Source organism: Myxocyprinus asiaticus, chromosome 36 (genome assembly GCF_019703515.2).
Source record: "Myxocyprinus asiaticus isolate MX2 ecotype Aquarium Trade chromosome 36, UBuf_Myxa_2, whole genome shotgun sequence".
NCBI lineage: Eukaryota > Metazoa > Chordata > Actinopteri > Cypriniformes > Catostomidae > Myxocyprinus > Myxocyprinus asiaticus.
The window spans coordinates 19180325-19195538 of record NC_059379.1 but is presented as its reverse complement, the minus strand read 5'-3'; the positions used below and the strand labels follow the sequence as shown (position 1 = coordinate 19195538).

The 15214-nt window shown below is 37.6% G+C and overlaps 1 protein-coding gene across 1 annotated transcript; it reads left to right on the top strand.

The window, feature by feature from the left end:
* Positions 1-1187: 1187 nt before the first annotated feature.
* On the top strand, positions 1188-13719 carry LOC127426717 (follicle-stimulating hormone receptor-like). The gene is made up of 10 exons (XM_051673684.1): positions 1188-1372; positions 3951-4022; positions 6113-6187; positions 6677-6748; positions 7022-7096; positions 7328-7408; positions 9029-9097; positions 9197-9271; positions 12127-12312; positions 12397-13719. The coding sequence occupies exons 1-10, from the start codon at positions 1188-1190 to the stop codon at positions 13544-13546; spliced, it is 2040 nt and encodes a 679-aa protein (XP_051529644.1). The 3' UTR covers positions 13547-13719.
* The last annotated feature ends 1495 nt before the right edge of the window (positions 13720-15214 follow it).

The following is a 15214-nucleotide window of genomic DNA, read 5'->3' as shown; positions in this document are numbered from 1 at the left end:
CCCTCTAACCACTGTTCAAGGTTACCTATTTATTCAAACCGGTTTACAAAGACCACATTTGACCAGCTCTCTGGCATGGCTGCATTGCAATCATAGTTCTTCCAGCACTTTTTAACAGTAGGATACACAGTAGCAGTAAGAGTAGGAGCAGCAATTAAAACTCAACATTGATTTTTTTTCCCACTAGAGCAGCTTTTTTTCAATGAGTTTGCTAGCAAAGGTGTGCTCCTATTCTACACTTTCAAATAGCATTTGATTGAATAGCTATAAAGGCTTACCGTATTTAATTATTTATTTTTATAATTGTGTTCTTACACAGAAAAAATGTGAGATATGTTCAATTCATAGAAATTAGCTGTGCATGAGGGCTAATGTGTGTGTTCGGTGCCAGCTTCTGAGGTAGTGTAGAGAAAGAACACGCAGTTCATTACTATCATACTTACGCATGTTAGACTCAAACAAAATTTTTAAGACTAAACAGCTCATGTTATTCCCTTCACAAGCTGCTGAGTGAGACCAGCACTCACATGCCAAATAACATCGGTCACTCCCTGCAATGCCTTCCCCTATAAACTGGGACTAAATCTTTTTTACAAGAGCACAAATGTGAAAAGAAAAATAGATCAGTTTACCAAGCATTTCACACCACATTTCCAAATAAACAGCAACAATAGTAACTTCTCCATGAATATTGCTACAGGAAGACTGTTTGTATGTAGCCTTCCTGGGACGTTTTGAGTTTAAAAAGGATAGGGAGGACCACATGCAGTGTTTCTTTCCCTGTAGAAAAGGATGAGAGGAGGAGAGAAAAAAGGATTCGAGGGGTGGAATGAACAAAAAATGTGTTTGTTATCAGCGGACCTCTCTCTCAAGGTCTCCCTTGGCTCTGTAGAGCTTCTGACCCAGCACGCCTCTTAGGAAGAGGATCAGACTCCCTGCTTCACAAGAACACACCAGTACAACCAGAAGGCACTATACAAACAGACCTACAGATCCAAGCCTTGCCCAGGCCTTACCTGAGCATCACCGGAGCCCAGAAGCACTGCTATGGAGTGCTGCTTTGGAACGCTAAACTAGGGCCCCAGCCAGAGTTTTTGTGTGTTTCTAAATTCACAAACACTGTTTAAAAAATTTCCACCTAACAGGAGAGACTGGAAATCTGGTCATCTGTTTTATTAGAAGAGAAGATGATAAAGAGGATGATCTCGTTGATGATGCTGTGCTGTTGCCTTTGCTGGTCCAAGCCATACACAGATGGCATGTGTGCTGGATCACATTTCTGCTCATTCAATTGTACCACTCGCTTTTTCTTGTGTCTGGGCAACAAGATTCATGAGATGTCAAGAAATATTCCAACAAATACCACATTTGTGTGAGTATCAATACAAACACACCATAAATAAAGACTTCTGTTGTTTTAAGATAAAGTTCATTATAAATACTACAGAATAACCCTAACCTAAACCTTAAAAGAAAACCTTTTAGAATACAATTAATTATTGTTTTTCCACACCTGCTCTTGTCACTTCTGGGGACAGATTTGTCCACATTGGGTGCAATGCAATTGCAAAGTTACTAGTTACTATAATCTCATTTCTTTTCAATCAGAATGTAGTGTAACACATTACATTTTAAATTCATGTAACCCAATTATAGTTTCTGACTTAATTTAGTAACTATATTTAACTTAATTAGTTAATTTACTTTTAAGTACTTTACTTGGGTTACAGATATTTCTAAAATTATATTATTTATGTAGAATAAATGTAAAAAATAAATTATGTTTAATGTAATTTATTACATACATTATGTAATATAGGTTTGTGCTTCTGTAACATCTGAAGGGAATACGCCCTCTAACGAATCAATGAACAAGGAAGAAACAGATATCATTTTGAATTTGTTAAATGGAAAAACAAAAAAGTATGTGTTTAAGTGTTTTAGAAAGTAACTTTAAATTAAAGTAATTAGTAATGTGATTACTTTGTTATCAGAAGTAATCAGTAAAGCAGTCTGATAAATAAAAAATAGATCTGGATACAATTTATTATTTTTTTTTGGATTACATTTTTGAGTAATTTACCCAACACTCCACACAATACAAAAAATGCATACAATTTAAAGAATATTGACAGAATTTCAGGTAATGTACATCAAATTACCCTGGAATACCAGTATTTTGAAGCTTGCCTAGTTGTTTTGGGAAATGTAGCTATGTGTATGGTAAAATACGAGTACAATTTATTACATCATTTTCAATGACATTGTTATTTTTCAGAGCTTGTTTTTGTAGTTTAGGAGTAGCAAAATGTGACTGACAAGGAATAAATATTTCTGTTGTGTTACCATAATCTCAAGGCTATCGTTCCTCACACAAACTCTCAAGCCTAACATGGGGGCGTGTGTTTTGATATCAAATGTTTTTCTTATATTGCATGAAGTCATGCATTATTTTTAGTCAGCTCATTTGAGAGAGAGAGAGAGAGAGAGAGAGAGAGAGAGAGAGAGAGAGAGAGAGAGAGAGGTAACCGTAAAGAATCCCTTTGCTTCTTAAGCAGGTTAATATTTGATTGGTTTGGATAAGATGCCTAGGTGAATCTTGCTCTGCTGTCTCACCCAAACTGGGCCTCTTCGTTCTGAGCCTCAGTATGCCTGTCTACACTTTACACAGTTTTGCTACTTTGTACTCTTCCATTCTGAAAGAGCAGGACGAGCTTTGCAGCTTGTTTGTCTTAGCATAACTTTTCTTTGAAATATTGCTTGCCTTCGTGTGCGATGAGTTTTGAAGTCTAAATTGGAAACTGAGTTATTTTGCTTATGGGTTTACTGTACTTCTCATATTGTACAGTAAACCCATAAGCAAATTAACTCAGTTTCTAATTTAGACTTCAAAACTCATCACATAAGTTGAATCCCAGTAGGCAAAACTTAAACATAGGCAAAATATTTTTTACATTTAATTAATGTACCACAATTATCAACCCCCTCATTGGTCCCCATAACTTAAACACATTTCATTACATACTCCCTTCTTGATTCCCTACCACCTTATAAGAGAGAAGAAGAGATGGAGAGAGAGAGAATGGTGGAGTGAACACAAAGATACTTAGGTAGAGAGAAAGAAAGAGAGAGGATGAGAGAGGCAGTTATCATATACGGTATGTTATAGGAAAGGGAAGGGAGGTGTGAGAGTCAAGGACAAATACATTTTTTTTACAGCACTCAAAAACATCAATCAAACTATATAACAAAGAGATAGCGAACTAACAGATTTTGATTATCTTTAATAGTGTATCTCTTGTACCAATGCCCCATTTATGTCCACGCTTATGTCCAGCATGTTTTGTGTACAGGGTAAATGTGCTGTCTGCGTCTGTGAGGATTACAGGAAAGAATATCCACAGACAAAACACACAGACGCTAATGGCAGTATGCAATGATAATTCCACAAGAAGCTAGACAGTAAACAGATCATTTAATGCTGCCTGTAAATACTGGTAATTGTGCTTCCATTTTTGATAATAGGACACCAAATCTTGAAAGCCATAGTTTCTATCATAATGATGTCTCATTCTGTTCACTCTAACATTCATGAGACTGCATTAGATTCCCATATTAAACAAAAAGGAAATCAGTGTGTAAATTCACAAAGACACTTGGAAAGATGGGTTTTCAGAGCACATGCTGTGCTACTCTGAATTTCAGCTAGTGTGTTTCTGTTTGGTGTCACAACTGTGGAACTCAAATTAAATGATTAAACATTGCCGATATGAAGACAGCAAAATCAAAAATAGATAAAGCACCCATATCTGAAATAGCTATGCCAGCTTTTACAGTATGTGTGATTGTTCATGATTCCAACCTCATCTGAATTGGCTGTGATATTTATAACTGCACAACAATAACAAATGTAATGGTAAATCACATGTCTTCTATCTAATTTTGAGCAGGGAGATCAAACTGACTCAGATCAGCGTGTTGCGACAAGCAGCCCTCTCTGAACTACATGAGCTGAAGAGAATGTGAGTGCCAATTATGAAGGTCACGGAGCTATTTACTATTAAAATGTGAATGTGTACACTGTGTGCCCAATTATTAGGCAAGTGAGTATTCTGATCTTATCATTATTTCCATGCACATTTTCCAACTCCAAACCATATAAATTTGAATGCTTATTTGATTCAATCATTTTCAGTTGGTATGTATTTGTGTAATGAGGGAGGGTGTGGCAAAAGTGACTAACACCTTATATCAAGGTGTGCATAATTATTAGGCAGCTTCATTACCTCAGATAAAATGGGCCAAAAAAGAGACTTAACTGACACTGAAAAGCCAAATATTGTAAAATGCCTTTCAGACCGATGCAACACTCTTGAAATAGATAAACTGTTGAGGCGTGACCACCAGACAATCAAACGTTTTGTTGTGAATAGTCAACTGGGGCGCAAAAAGAAGAAAAGGCGCAAATTAACTGCAAAAGACTTGAGAAGAATTAAACGTGAAGCTACCAGGAACCCATTATCCTCCAATGCTACCATATTACAAAACTGCAACCTACCTGGAGTGTCCAGAAGTACAAGGTGCCAAGTGCTCAGAGACATGGCCAAGGTCAAGAAGGCTGAAACATGACCACCACTGAATATATTCACAGGTTGAAGCATTTCACTTTGCACAAGATTGGGCAAAGAAATACATGAAGACAGATTTTTCAAAGGTTTTATGGACAGATGAAATGAGAGTGACTCTTGATGGACCAGATGGATGGGCCCGTGGCTGGATCACTACAGGGCACCACTTCGAGTCAGGTGCCAGCAAGGTGGAGGAGGGGTACTGTTATAGGCTACTATCATTAAGGATGAAGTAGTTGGAACTTTTTCAGTTGAAGATGGACTGAAACTCAACTCTCAAACCTACTGCCACTTTCTTGTAAGTACGTTCTTCAAGCAGTGGTACAGGAAGAAGTCCTCAGCATTCAAGAAGGCCATGATCTTTATGCAGGACAATGCTCTATCACATGCATCCAAGTACTCCACTGCTTGGCTAGCCAGTAAGGGCCTAAAAGATGCCCAAATAATGACTTGGCCCCCTTCCTCACCTGACTTAAATCCTACTGAGAACTTGTGGGCCCTTCTCAAACGTGAGATTTACAGTGAGGGAAGACAATACACCTCTTTGAACAGCATTTGGGAGGCTGTGGTTGCTGCTTCAGCGAAAGTTGATCGTGAACAGATCAAGAAACTGACAGACTCTATGGATGGAAGGCTCATGGCAGTTATTGAAAAGAAGGGTGGCTATATTGGTCGCTGAATATTTTTGAAAGGCCAAAAATGTTAATTGTCATTTTGTGTTACTTATTTGTTGCACCTACTCTAAAAATTGAGAATAAACAATTGAGTTGGGAGAAATTCTTTTTGTAATTTAGTTGCCTAATAATTGTACATACTTATATATTCCCCTGAGAAAGACAAAACTCACTTTTTCTTTGTTAAACATTCAGGTTTGAGGTTCAATTACATATTGGATTGACTGAGAGCATTGTGTTTGTTCAACAATAAAATTAATCCTGAGGAATACAATTTGCCTAATAATTGGGCATGCAGTGTATATTCAGGAAGGATCCACATGGAGATTGCAAAACCTGAGTGCTGTCCCCTGAGTACTGAGTGCTGTTATGCTCACAACTTCTTGTGTCATGATAGATTTTTTGCTTAGTTTTGGCTTAATGCAAAACCTCATGTAAACAAATTATATTTAGCCTTGATTGAATATATTTAGGCTTTGATATGGAACGTGATGTTTAACAGTAACCCAAAACAAAACAAAAATTATCACAGGAAATACTGCAAAACCCAAGGGAGAGAAATTGACATTTTTAATCTATTATTGTGAGAGTCTTCTGAGATAACAATTTGAATAGTATAGTGATTTGATTCTATTTATGTCAGAACATACAGTATGCACAAATGGACAAATTTAGGATGCTAATTAAAATTTTGTAATCAAATTAATTGTACTGTACTCAAACAGCTTTCTAAAGTTTGAAACATTAGAAATATAAACTGCTCATAAAAATATATGCTGTTATGTAATTATTATTCTTTCTTCTCCTTAGAGTGGTGTCGGAGAACGGTGCCCTTGAGCGAATTGAAGCCTTTGCCTTCTCCAACCTTACAGAGCTTCAGGAAATGTAAGTTGTAGCACTTAACAGAGGATATTCTAATTTCTGTATGCAAATCACATCCAGTCGTGTTGCTTCTTGTTCATATATTTTATTTTAGCATAAACACATGGCATATTAAAAACATGGAACTTAAAAATTCAAGTCATCTGATGCAAAAAGTAAAATTAAGCAATATTGCACAACCCAGGTAATCACAGCCATGCTGACAGATTCTGTTGTAACAGCATGATTGCAAGTTCTATAAACAAGGAGTTAATATTCATAGCTTGCATTTTAGACACAACATGGCCAGTTATTTTGCTAATCTTTGCTCTGTAAACGAAAATAGTTCCAAAAGACGTCAAAGCTGGATCAACTGTTGCATGTCACAAACACTGACACATTACTGTGCAGTTACAAGAAATATCAGCACTCTTGAACCAATCAAATTAGATAACCAGAACTAACTGTTGTATAAAAAAATTATAACAGTTAATTGTTTGTTTGTTTCACCAGAACTATTACAAAATCAAAAAACCTTGTCATTCACAAAGATGCCTTCTGGAGACTTTCAAAGCTGCGGTATCTGTGAGTTCTTTTCTGCCTTGCCTTCATTGCTCTTGTCAAATAGAACTCTGAATCATTCTGGTCTCATGCTCTGGTAAAGCAAGCCAAAGGGAGTATATTCCCACATGAGTTGTAGCCTACCATTGAATTATCCTAAGAGTCCTGAAAGACCTCAGTAAAAGCAGAATGACCAAAACAAAGTCTTCAGATACAAAGACAAAGTACAAACGTCTCCTTGACATATTACATTCATTAATCTTGTCTCCCTGTATGTGTCTGTGTGTGTTCCTCTAGGACTATATCAAACACTGGTCTTAAAATCTTACCTGATTTCTCGAAGATCAACTCTGCTGTTCTTGAATTTCTGTTGTAAGTCTTTATGCATGCTTTATCACTTGGGGTTTGAGTATATGTTTTCACTCAGGTACTTGCTCATATACATAACAAAACTTAAATTCTGTAAACAGTAAGTCACAAAAAGGTGCACTACTTTGTACAACTGATCTACAGTATGTTCAGTTTTGTCTGATCCAAGTTAAACTATAAAATGTTACATTTTACCATTTACATTTTTTTTATTTCTTCAAATCCATCTTGTAGTGATCTACAGGATAACATGCACATAGAGAGAATTCCTAGTAATGCTTTCCTCGGATTGACCAGTGCCACCATAACTGAACTGTAAGTATACAGTACATCTATAGTTTTGTTTATATGTTTTTACCAAAGTGTGTTCTGCTGTACTTAAATTTAAAGGGATAGTTCACACAAAAATCACCATTTACTCACCCTCATGCCATCCCAGATGTGCATGACTTTCTTTCTTAAGCAGAACACAAGCTAAGGTTTTTAGAAGAATATCTCAGCTCTGTAGGTCCATACAATGCATGTTAATCCATGTCTTCAGACGAGATCCAATCAGTTTTGGGTGAGAACAGACCAAAATGTAACTTATTTTTCATTTTACATCTTGCCATTGCAGTCTCTAGGCACCAATCACAATCATTTCAGTCTTGATAACACTTCCTAGTGCTTGACGTATGCACAGAGCTCTAGATAATGCTAAGAAGCGTAATAAAACTTGAATTCATGATCGCCAAGGAGACTGCTGATTTATAGTGAAAAAGTAGCTGTTCTCACCCAAAACTGATTGGATCATTTCTGAAGACATGGATTAAACCACTGGAGTCTTATGGATTTATTTTATGTTGCCTTTATGTGCTTTTTGGAGCTTCAGATTTTTGGACACATTCACTTTCATTGTATGAACCTACAGAGCTGAGATATTCTTCTAAAAATCTTAATTTATGCTCTGCCCAAGAAAGAAAGTCATACACATCTGGGATGGCGTAAATAAGATCATTTTCCTTTTTGGGTGAACTATCCCTTTAATCAGAATCAGAATGAGCTTTTTTTAAGGAATCTGTCATGGTGACAGAAGAGTTTTAGTTTAAGAGTTACACAGTTTAAGAGTGTTTCTTCAACTATGTTTGACCCTGTGGACTCCCTTAAAACATGCTTTTCACACTCCTGCTGGTTAAACTAAATACATTTGTCTATTAACAATGTCCAACAGTGGATATACACGCATCACAGGAGAATTTCTTTTTACTATATTTTTTCTGAACCAGCACAGGTAATTCCCACCACATGTATTTTGTTTGTTAATATTTTTATATAAAATTCTCTTGTTAACCATCTTCTAAATTATGAATTACATTTACACATTTGGCAGATGCTTCTATCCAAAGCGACTTACAGTGCCGTTATTACAGGCACTGTAAGTCGCTTTGTTAATATTTTTAGGTTGAAATTACATTTCAGACTGCTGGGACAAAGCATTTGTTTGTAGTGGTGGAAATGAAACCACAATTGAGTCAATGAAATTATTTTCAGTTAAAAATCATTTTCAAATATAAATATTAAAATGGTTTGTTTATTTCATTCTTTGTTTAGATTACCCTATATTTAAAAATCTAAGTAATATTTTTATTGTGGATTTCCATATTTTGAGATTGAAAGTCTGGAACCAGGGTAAAATGATAAAAAACATATACAGTATACATTAAAGACATTTGAAAAGAAGTAAAAATAAATGATGAAGGCATGCTAAAAGCCTTAAAGTGACAAAAAGTATATTACAAAAAGAAAAAAATGGAATCTAATAAAAATCAACCCCTGGAACATAAAAGTGTGTGGTTGAAGAAGCACCCTTTAAAGGGTTAGTGTTGTATATATAAAGTATATATTACAAAGTTAAATAAATTTTCCATTACCCAGTCTAACAGTGTATTCTCACAGGAGACTGACAAAGAATGGTATACGTGAGATAGACAGCTATGCATTTAATGGCACCAAAATTGAAAAGCTGTAAGTTCAATAACATCTTTGATATATTATCTCCTTTATAAATTTTTAATCTCTCATAAATTCTCTAATCTCTCTCTTCCTCCCCTTTTTCTCTCACAGCTTTCTCATGGGAAACCAGCAGCTTAGTCATATCCACAGTTATGCCTTTATAGGAGCCGAAGGCCCCATCGTTCTGTAAGCATGAACAACTCTGACTTTCAACAACAATACAACTCACCAGCTGGAACACCACACACCCACTCCATGTCCTTTAATTCAAGACAAGCTCTCACAGCAATGCCTGTTTCACTCATACTAATCACAGTAACCTTTTTTGTGCACTATTAACTCAGTTCTTTAGAGAGTGCTTGTTAAACATTTTAATGTGGCATTTCTCAACTGGGTTTTTGACAGTGCTATTTTGTGTAACTAATATTTGTGTGTAAATGTATTCACTAGCAGCCTTCTAGACCAAAGAAATGGCTTGATAAGTGCAGTTGAAATTGTGTGACTTTGTGACATTGACAAATGTGTTGACATTCCCAAGGAGGTCTGAAATACCTGGAGAAAGCTATCCGTTAGCATTCCCATTCATCTCAATGGTAGTTTCTCGGCTTGCTACTTTCCAAGGAAACTATTCATTACTCATCTCAATGGCAGTTGCTCGGCTGGCCCCAGAAATATGCAACCTGGATGCTTCCATATTTTATTAATGGGGAATCAGTTCCAGAAATATTTTTATTCAAGCCAATCATTTGAGTAGTGCATGCTATGTGACTAATCAATCTATATTAGAACATGCAGCAGACTGGGCGAAGTGTATTTCATGCTGTAGAAAAAAAAATTCTCTAGTTAACCATCTTCTAAATTATGAATTACATTACACATTTGGCAGATGCTTTTATCCAAAGCAACTTACAGTGCCCTTATTACAGGGACAATCCCCCTGGAGTAACCTGGAGTTAAGTGCCTTGCTCAAGGACACAACAGTGGTGGCTGTGGGGATTGAACCAACAAACTTCTGCTTACCAGTTCAGTGCTTTAGTCCACTATGCCACCACCACTCCTTATGAATTATTTGTGATTTATTTGTTACATGAAACTTTTTTTATTATTTTGTCAGAATACATGGCTACTATTGAATGGATGTAAATGGAGGAACATGCATGTGCTCAAGGAATTTGCAAACTTTAAGACACAATGCCATGAACCTTGCCAATTTTGGCAAGTCTAGCAAAAAAAAAACATTTCTAATAAGCATCTATTTTAGCCTATTCACAGCCTGCTCTCTTCTAAACTAACATTATACACCAGATGAATAAAAAATAAGCAATAAATCTGTCAATTTTACACAGTGCGTTGATCTACAGAAAGCCAAAAAGGACAACATTTTTTATTTATTTTTTTTATCACGTTTTAAAGCACACAGTGTTGAATGCATGCAACTCCTGATATTTGAGCCCATCTGAGGCTGAAACAAAAGTTAGTGGGACCTTTTATTTTTAGTAAGATTTAATGATTTACTACTGTTAAGCTACTATCCACCTTTTTCTTTGGGGTCTTACTGGGGAAACGAATGTGGGTGGGACTTCCGCCGGAAGTCGTTCTATAGCATTCCCTAGCTCTGGCTGCAGTCATTTTAGACCCTGTTTACAGCTGGTAATAAGATGCATTTCGGATGATCAGATCGCAAATGGTCAGCGCTAAATATAGTTGTAAACGTGGTGCAAAATGTTTTGTGGTGGGATCACAAAAAACACATACAGAGGTAGTCAAAAACCACATCGCATTTGAGGTTAAAAACACCCTCCTGATGCGTCACGGACGGCGGCAAAGCACCAACTCTCACTAGTCAATCACCCGCCGAACAAAAGTTTAAATTACATGCGGATTTAAAAGGAAATTTACATTGATGCATTTGGCAGATGCTTTTATCCAAAGCGACTTACAGTGCACTTATTATAGGGACAATCCCCCTGGAGCAAACTGGAGTTAAGTGCCTTGCTCAAGCACACAATGGTGGGGGCTGTGGGGATTGAACCAGTAACCTTCTGATTACCAGTTATGTGCTTTAGCCCACTACGCCACCACCACTCCAAAATAACCATCTGATCGGAAAACTTGAAAAAGCGATTACATACCCAAGGATGAGAACTTCACGGCTCTTCCTCAGTGTGTCTGTCTATTTGAACATGCAGGGTGACAAGATGACAAGCACACACATCTGAAGCTGAACTAACACAGGTACGCCACTAAAACAACTAATAACTTTGCTCGAAATGTTGCGTTTGTGCTTAGATTAAATCTCAACTGCATCTGGGAGAAACAGTGCGCCGGTTTTGTTCGCACTTTCTTTGTCTTTATGACTTTTTTGCAGTTTATTATCGTTCAGTAACACACTGATATAGTGATTGATGTATGTCCTCACGAAATCATACAAGCTCTCCTCAAAAATCCCAACGCCACAACGAAAGAATGAATGGATGTACACTGCAACAACAGCTGTGTTTACTTGACAACGGAAGTAACGCCCACATTTCTCACTAAGCATCACAGGACGTAGGAAAAGTTGGATATACTGTATATACTGTAGATATAGTGTAAAGCCACAAAAATAAAAATTTTCATGAGGTCTTTAATTTTGCAACCATTTCATATACACTGCAAATAAACAATCACATTTTTAAGTGACCATTCTTGTCTTCTCTGATAATTCAAAAAGTTTTGCTAAGCACAACAAATTCCTTGAAAAAATGTTTTATTTGCAACAAAGTGGCCTTTAATATGTGATAAATTGGCAGCAAATTATTGCCAGTAGTTTGCTTCTCTTGCACCACTGGTAGTGGTGAACCTTCAGCAAACCTTTGGCAACAATGGACAATTTGCCACTTGCAAACATTTCTATTGCAAACCCGTGGCAACAATGGCACAAAGCTCATTTTCATGTGAAAGCAATGAGTGGCAAATTTGCAGTATGTTTGCCAGAACTCTAGATTTTTGTAAGGGATCTGTCATTTTGAATGACATTGGAATGGCTGTTGTCATTACAGGGATATCTCACGTACTGCAGTCCACATCCTGCCGGAAAGCATGTTGAGGACCCTCAAGCTCCTGACAGCCATCTCTGTCTACTCTCTCAAGACGCTTCCCAGCCTGGCGCTGTTTGCTGAGCTCACCCAGGCCAACCTGACCTACCCCAGCCACTGCTGTGCCTTTAAAAACTTCAAAAGGAACAAGTCAGTTACACACAGGTTAACGTTCCAAACCAAGTAAGCTGATAAGTTGCTGCACACTCAAACATAATTTTTGTGTCCACACAGGTCTGAAAAGAATCAAATGTGTAACGATCCTGGTGCCCTCCACCTGGAGCCATATTTTTACCAAGACTACTGTAAAGATGTGATAGAAGTGACCTGCTACCCCAAACCAGACGCATTCAACCCCTGTGAGGATATCATGGGCTTTACTTTCCTACGAGTTCTTATCTGGTTCATCAGTGTGCTGGCCATTGTGGGCAATTCTGCTGTTCTCCTGGTGCTCCTCACAAGCCACTACAAACTGACTGTTCCCAGGTTTCTAATGTGTCACCTGGCTTTCGCAGACTTTTGCATGGGCATTTACCTGTTGATCATCGCCGCCAAGGACATCCACACCCAGTCGCTCTACTACAACTATGGTATAGAATGGCAGACAGGGGCAGGTTGCCGTGCGGCAGGCTTCTTCACGGTTTTTTCCAGTGAACTATCCGTCTACACTCTAACTGCCCTCACCCTTGAGCGCTGGTACACTATCACTTACGCAATGCAGCTGGAACGCAAGCTGCGTCTGCGCCACGCCTGCATAGTTATGGCTGCGGGCTGGCTTTTCGCCCTGCTGACTGCTCTGATGCCCATGTTGGGAGTGAGTAGCTACAGAAAGACCAGCATCTGCCTGCCCATGGATGTAGAAACAGCACTCTCACAGGGTTATGTGGTACTGTTGCTCTTCCTCAACGTTACTGCTTTTCTGGTTGTCTGCGTCTGTTACCTGCGCATCTACCTGACCGTCCACAATCCCGCCTTTGTTCCTGCCAATGCGGACATGCGCATAGCGAAACGTATGGCCGTGCTTATCTTTACCGACTTCCTGTGCATGGCGCCCATCTCTTTCTTTGCCATCTCTGCAGCCTTAAAACAACCACTCATCACCGTCTCTTATGCCAAATTCTTACTGGTGTTCTTTTACCCTATAAATTCCTGCTCTAACCCGTTTCTCTATGCGTTCTTCACCAAAACATTCAAGAGGGATTTCTTCATTCTAACAAGCCGTTTTGGCTGCTTTAAAACTCGTGCCCAAATTTACCGCACAGAGATCTCTTCGGGGCAAAATGGAGCTATGTTGCCTTCACCAAAGACTAGTGATGGAACACTGTACTCCCTGGTGCACATGGAAAAAAGTGCACTGACCCAGAATTCAGGTGTGACAAATTGAAGTTATATGCTGCTTGGCCAAGCAGGCAAAATGAGGAAAAATAAAGCAATACAGTGAAATCCTGCTATGGACACAGATTGCTGATATGAAATTCATGCAAGGCATCACATTCCAATGGAAATAATGTTGTGAACTAGTGCTTGACCTCTCCTAAAATATTACACCATACACAAGATGCTGCTTGAATTACTTTTTTGACATGTCCTGCATGCATTTGTGTACAGAACTGAGATTAGTTGATGACTCTCTTTATTAGTATGAATAATGTAGATCTCCTAATCTTTCAACAAGCATGTAGCTCTACCTTTTGTCAAATGAATTAATACAAATATGAGATGCCTTCTGAAGTGTCTTTGTCTCCCTCAAATAAACTTTAAAATGTTTTGTCAAATTATAACAGATAGTTCACCCAAATATGGAAATTTTGTCTTCATTTACTCACCCTCAAATTGTTCCAAACCAATATAACTATCTTTCGTGGAACACAAAAGATATTAGGTAGAATGATAGGGAATGATAGCCTAAGTAAATGCATCTTTTTTTCCATATATTGAAATTGAATGGTGACAGAGCCTGTACAACATTGTGCCTAATTTCTCCTTTTGACCCCATTTACACCTGGTATTAAAATGCATTTTGGGTGATCCGATCACAAGTTGTCAGCATTAAATACGGGGTGCAAAATGTTCAGATCACAAAATCTTCATATGCAGATAATCAAAAACGTATTTGACCACATTGCATTTGAGGTGTAAACGCTAATCCGTCCTGAATGCGTCCCGAACAGCTGCGAAGCACCACCTCTCACCTGTCAATCAACCGCTGTGCTTCAAAAAGAGTTTAAATTTGTCAAATTCCAAGCGGATTTAAAAGGAAATAACCATCCTATCTGAAAAATTTAAAATGTGGATACATAGACATGAACTTCACTGATCTTCTTCAGTACGTCTTGTATCAACATTCAGGGACACGGATGAGAAGCACACACAGCTGAAGCTCCTTTAATATAGGTAATCCACTAAAATAATGCAAATAAAGTTTTTATTAATGCTTTCTTTGTCTTTTATTACTTTTTTGTGGTTAATTATCATGGTGTAGTACACGGACATGATTGATGCATGTCGTCATGAAACCAGAGACCCTCTCCTTGAAATCTGAACACAAGTGGTCACAGCAGAAGCATTTAAGCAACCAGGTGTAAACAGCAGTGTCTCACCTGACCACGTTATTGGATCACCCGAGACGCATCTTAATACCAGGTGTAAATGGGGTCTTTGTGTTCCATAGACAGGGTTGGGAGGGTTACTTTTGAAATGTATTCCACTACAGATTACAGAATACATGCTGTAAAATGTAATTTGTAACGTATTCCGTTAGATTACTCAAGGTCAGTAACGTATTCTAAATACTTTGGATTATTTCTTCAGCACTGGTAGATTTTTTCACTTGTTTTGACTATAAAAACTCTGCCAGTACAGTAAGACAAAATACACATGTTAAAAATACATTCTCTAAATATCTTATGCAGTGTTGTTTCTAAAACAAGATAAAGATATTTTTACAGGAAAACAATACAAAAATTATTATCAAGAATTAGATTTTTGCCCTAATCTCAAAGGTCTTACTAGAAAAAAGAAATTATGATCCAATGTGTATTTTCTTGATAAA

What these genes read in the sequence shown, in the direction of transcription:
- LOC127426717 (XM_051673684.1), top strand. Translation starts at nt 1,188, where the DNA reads ATGATAAAGAGGATGATCTCGTTGATGATGCTGTGCTGTTGCCTTTGC. An exon ending in AGTGCCACCATAACTGAACT is followed by an intron (nt 7,409 to 9,028) that starts GTAAGTATACAG and finishes GTATTCTCACAG; the next exon opens with GAGACTGACAAAGAATGGTA. An exon ending in GGCACCAAAATTGAAAAGCT is followed by an intron (nt 9,098 to 9,196) that starts GTAAGTTCAATA and finishes TTTCTCTCACAG; the next exon opens with CTTTCTCATGGGAAACCAGC.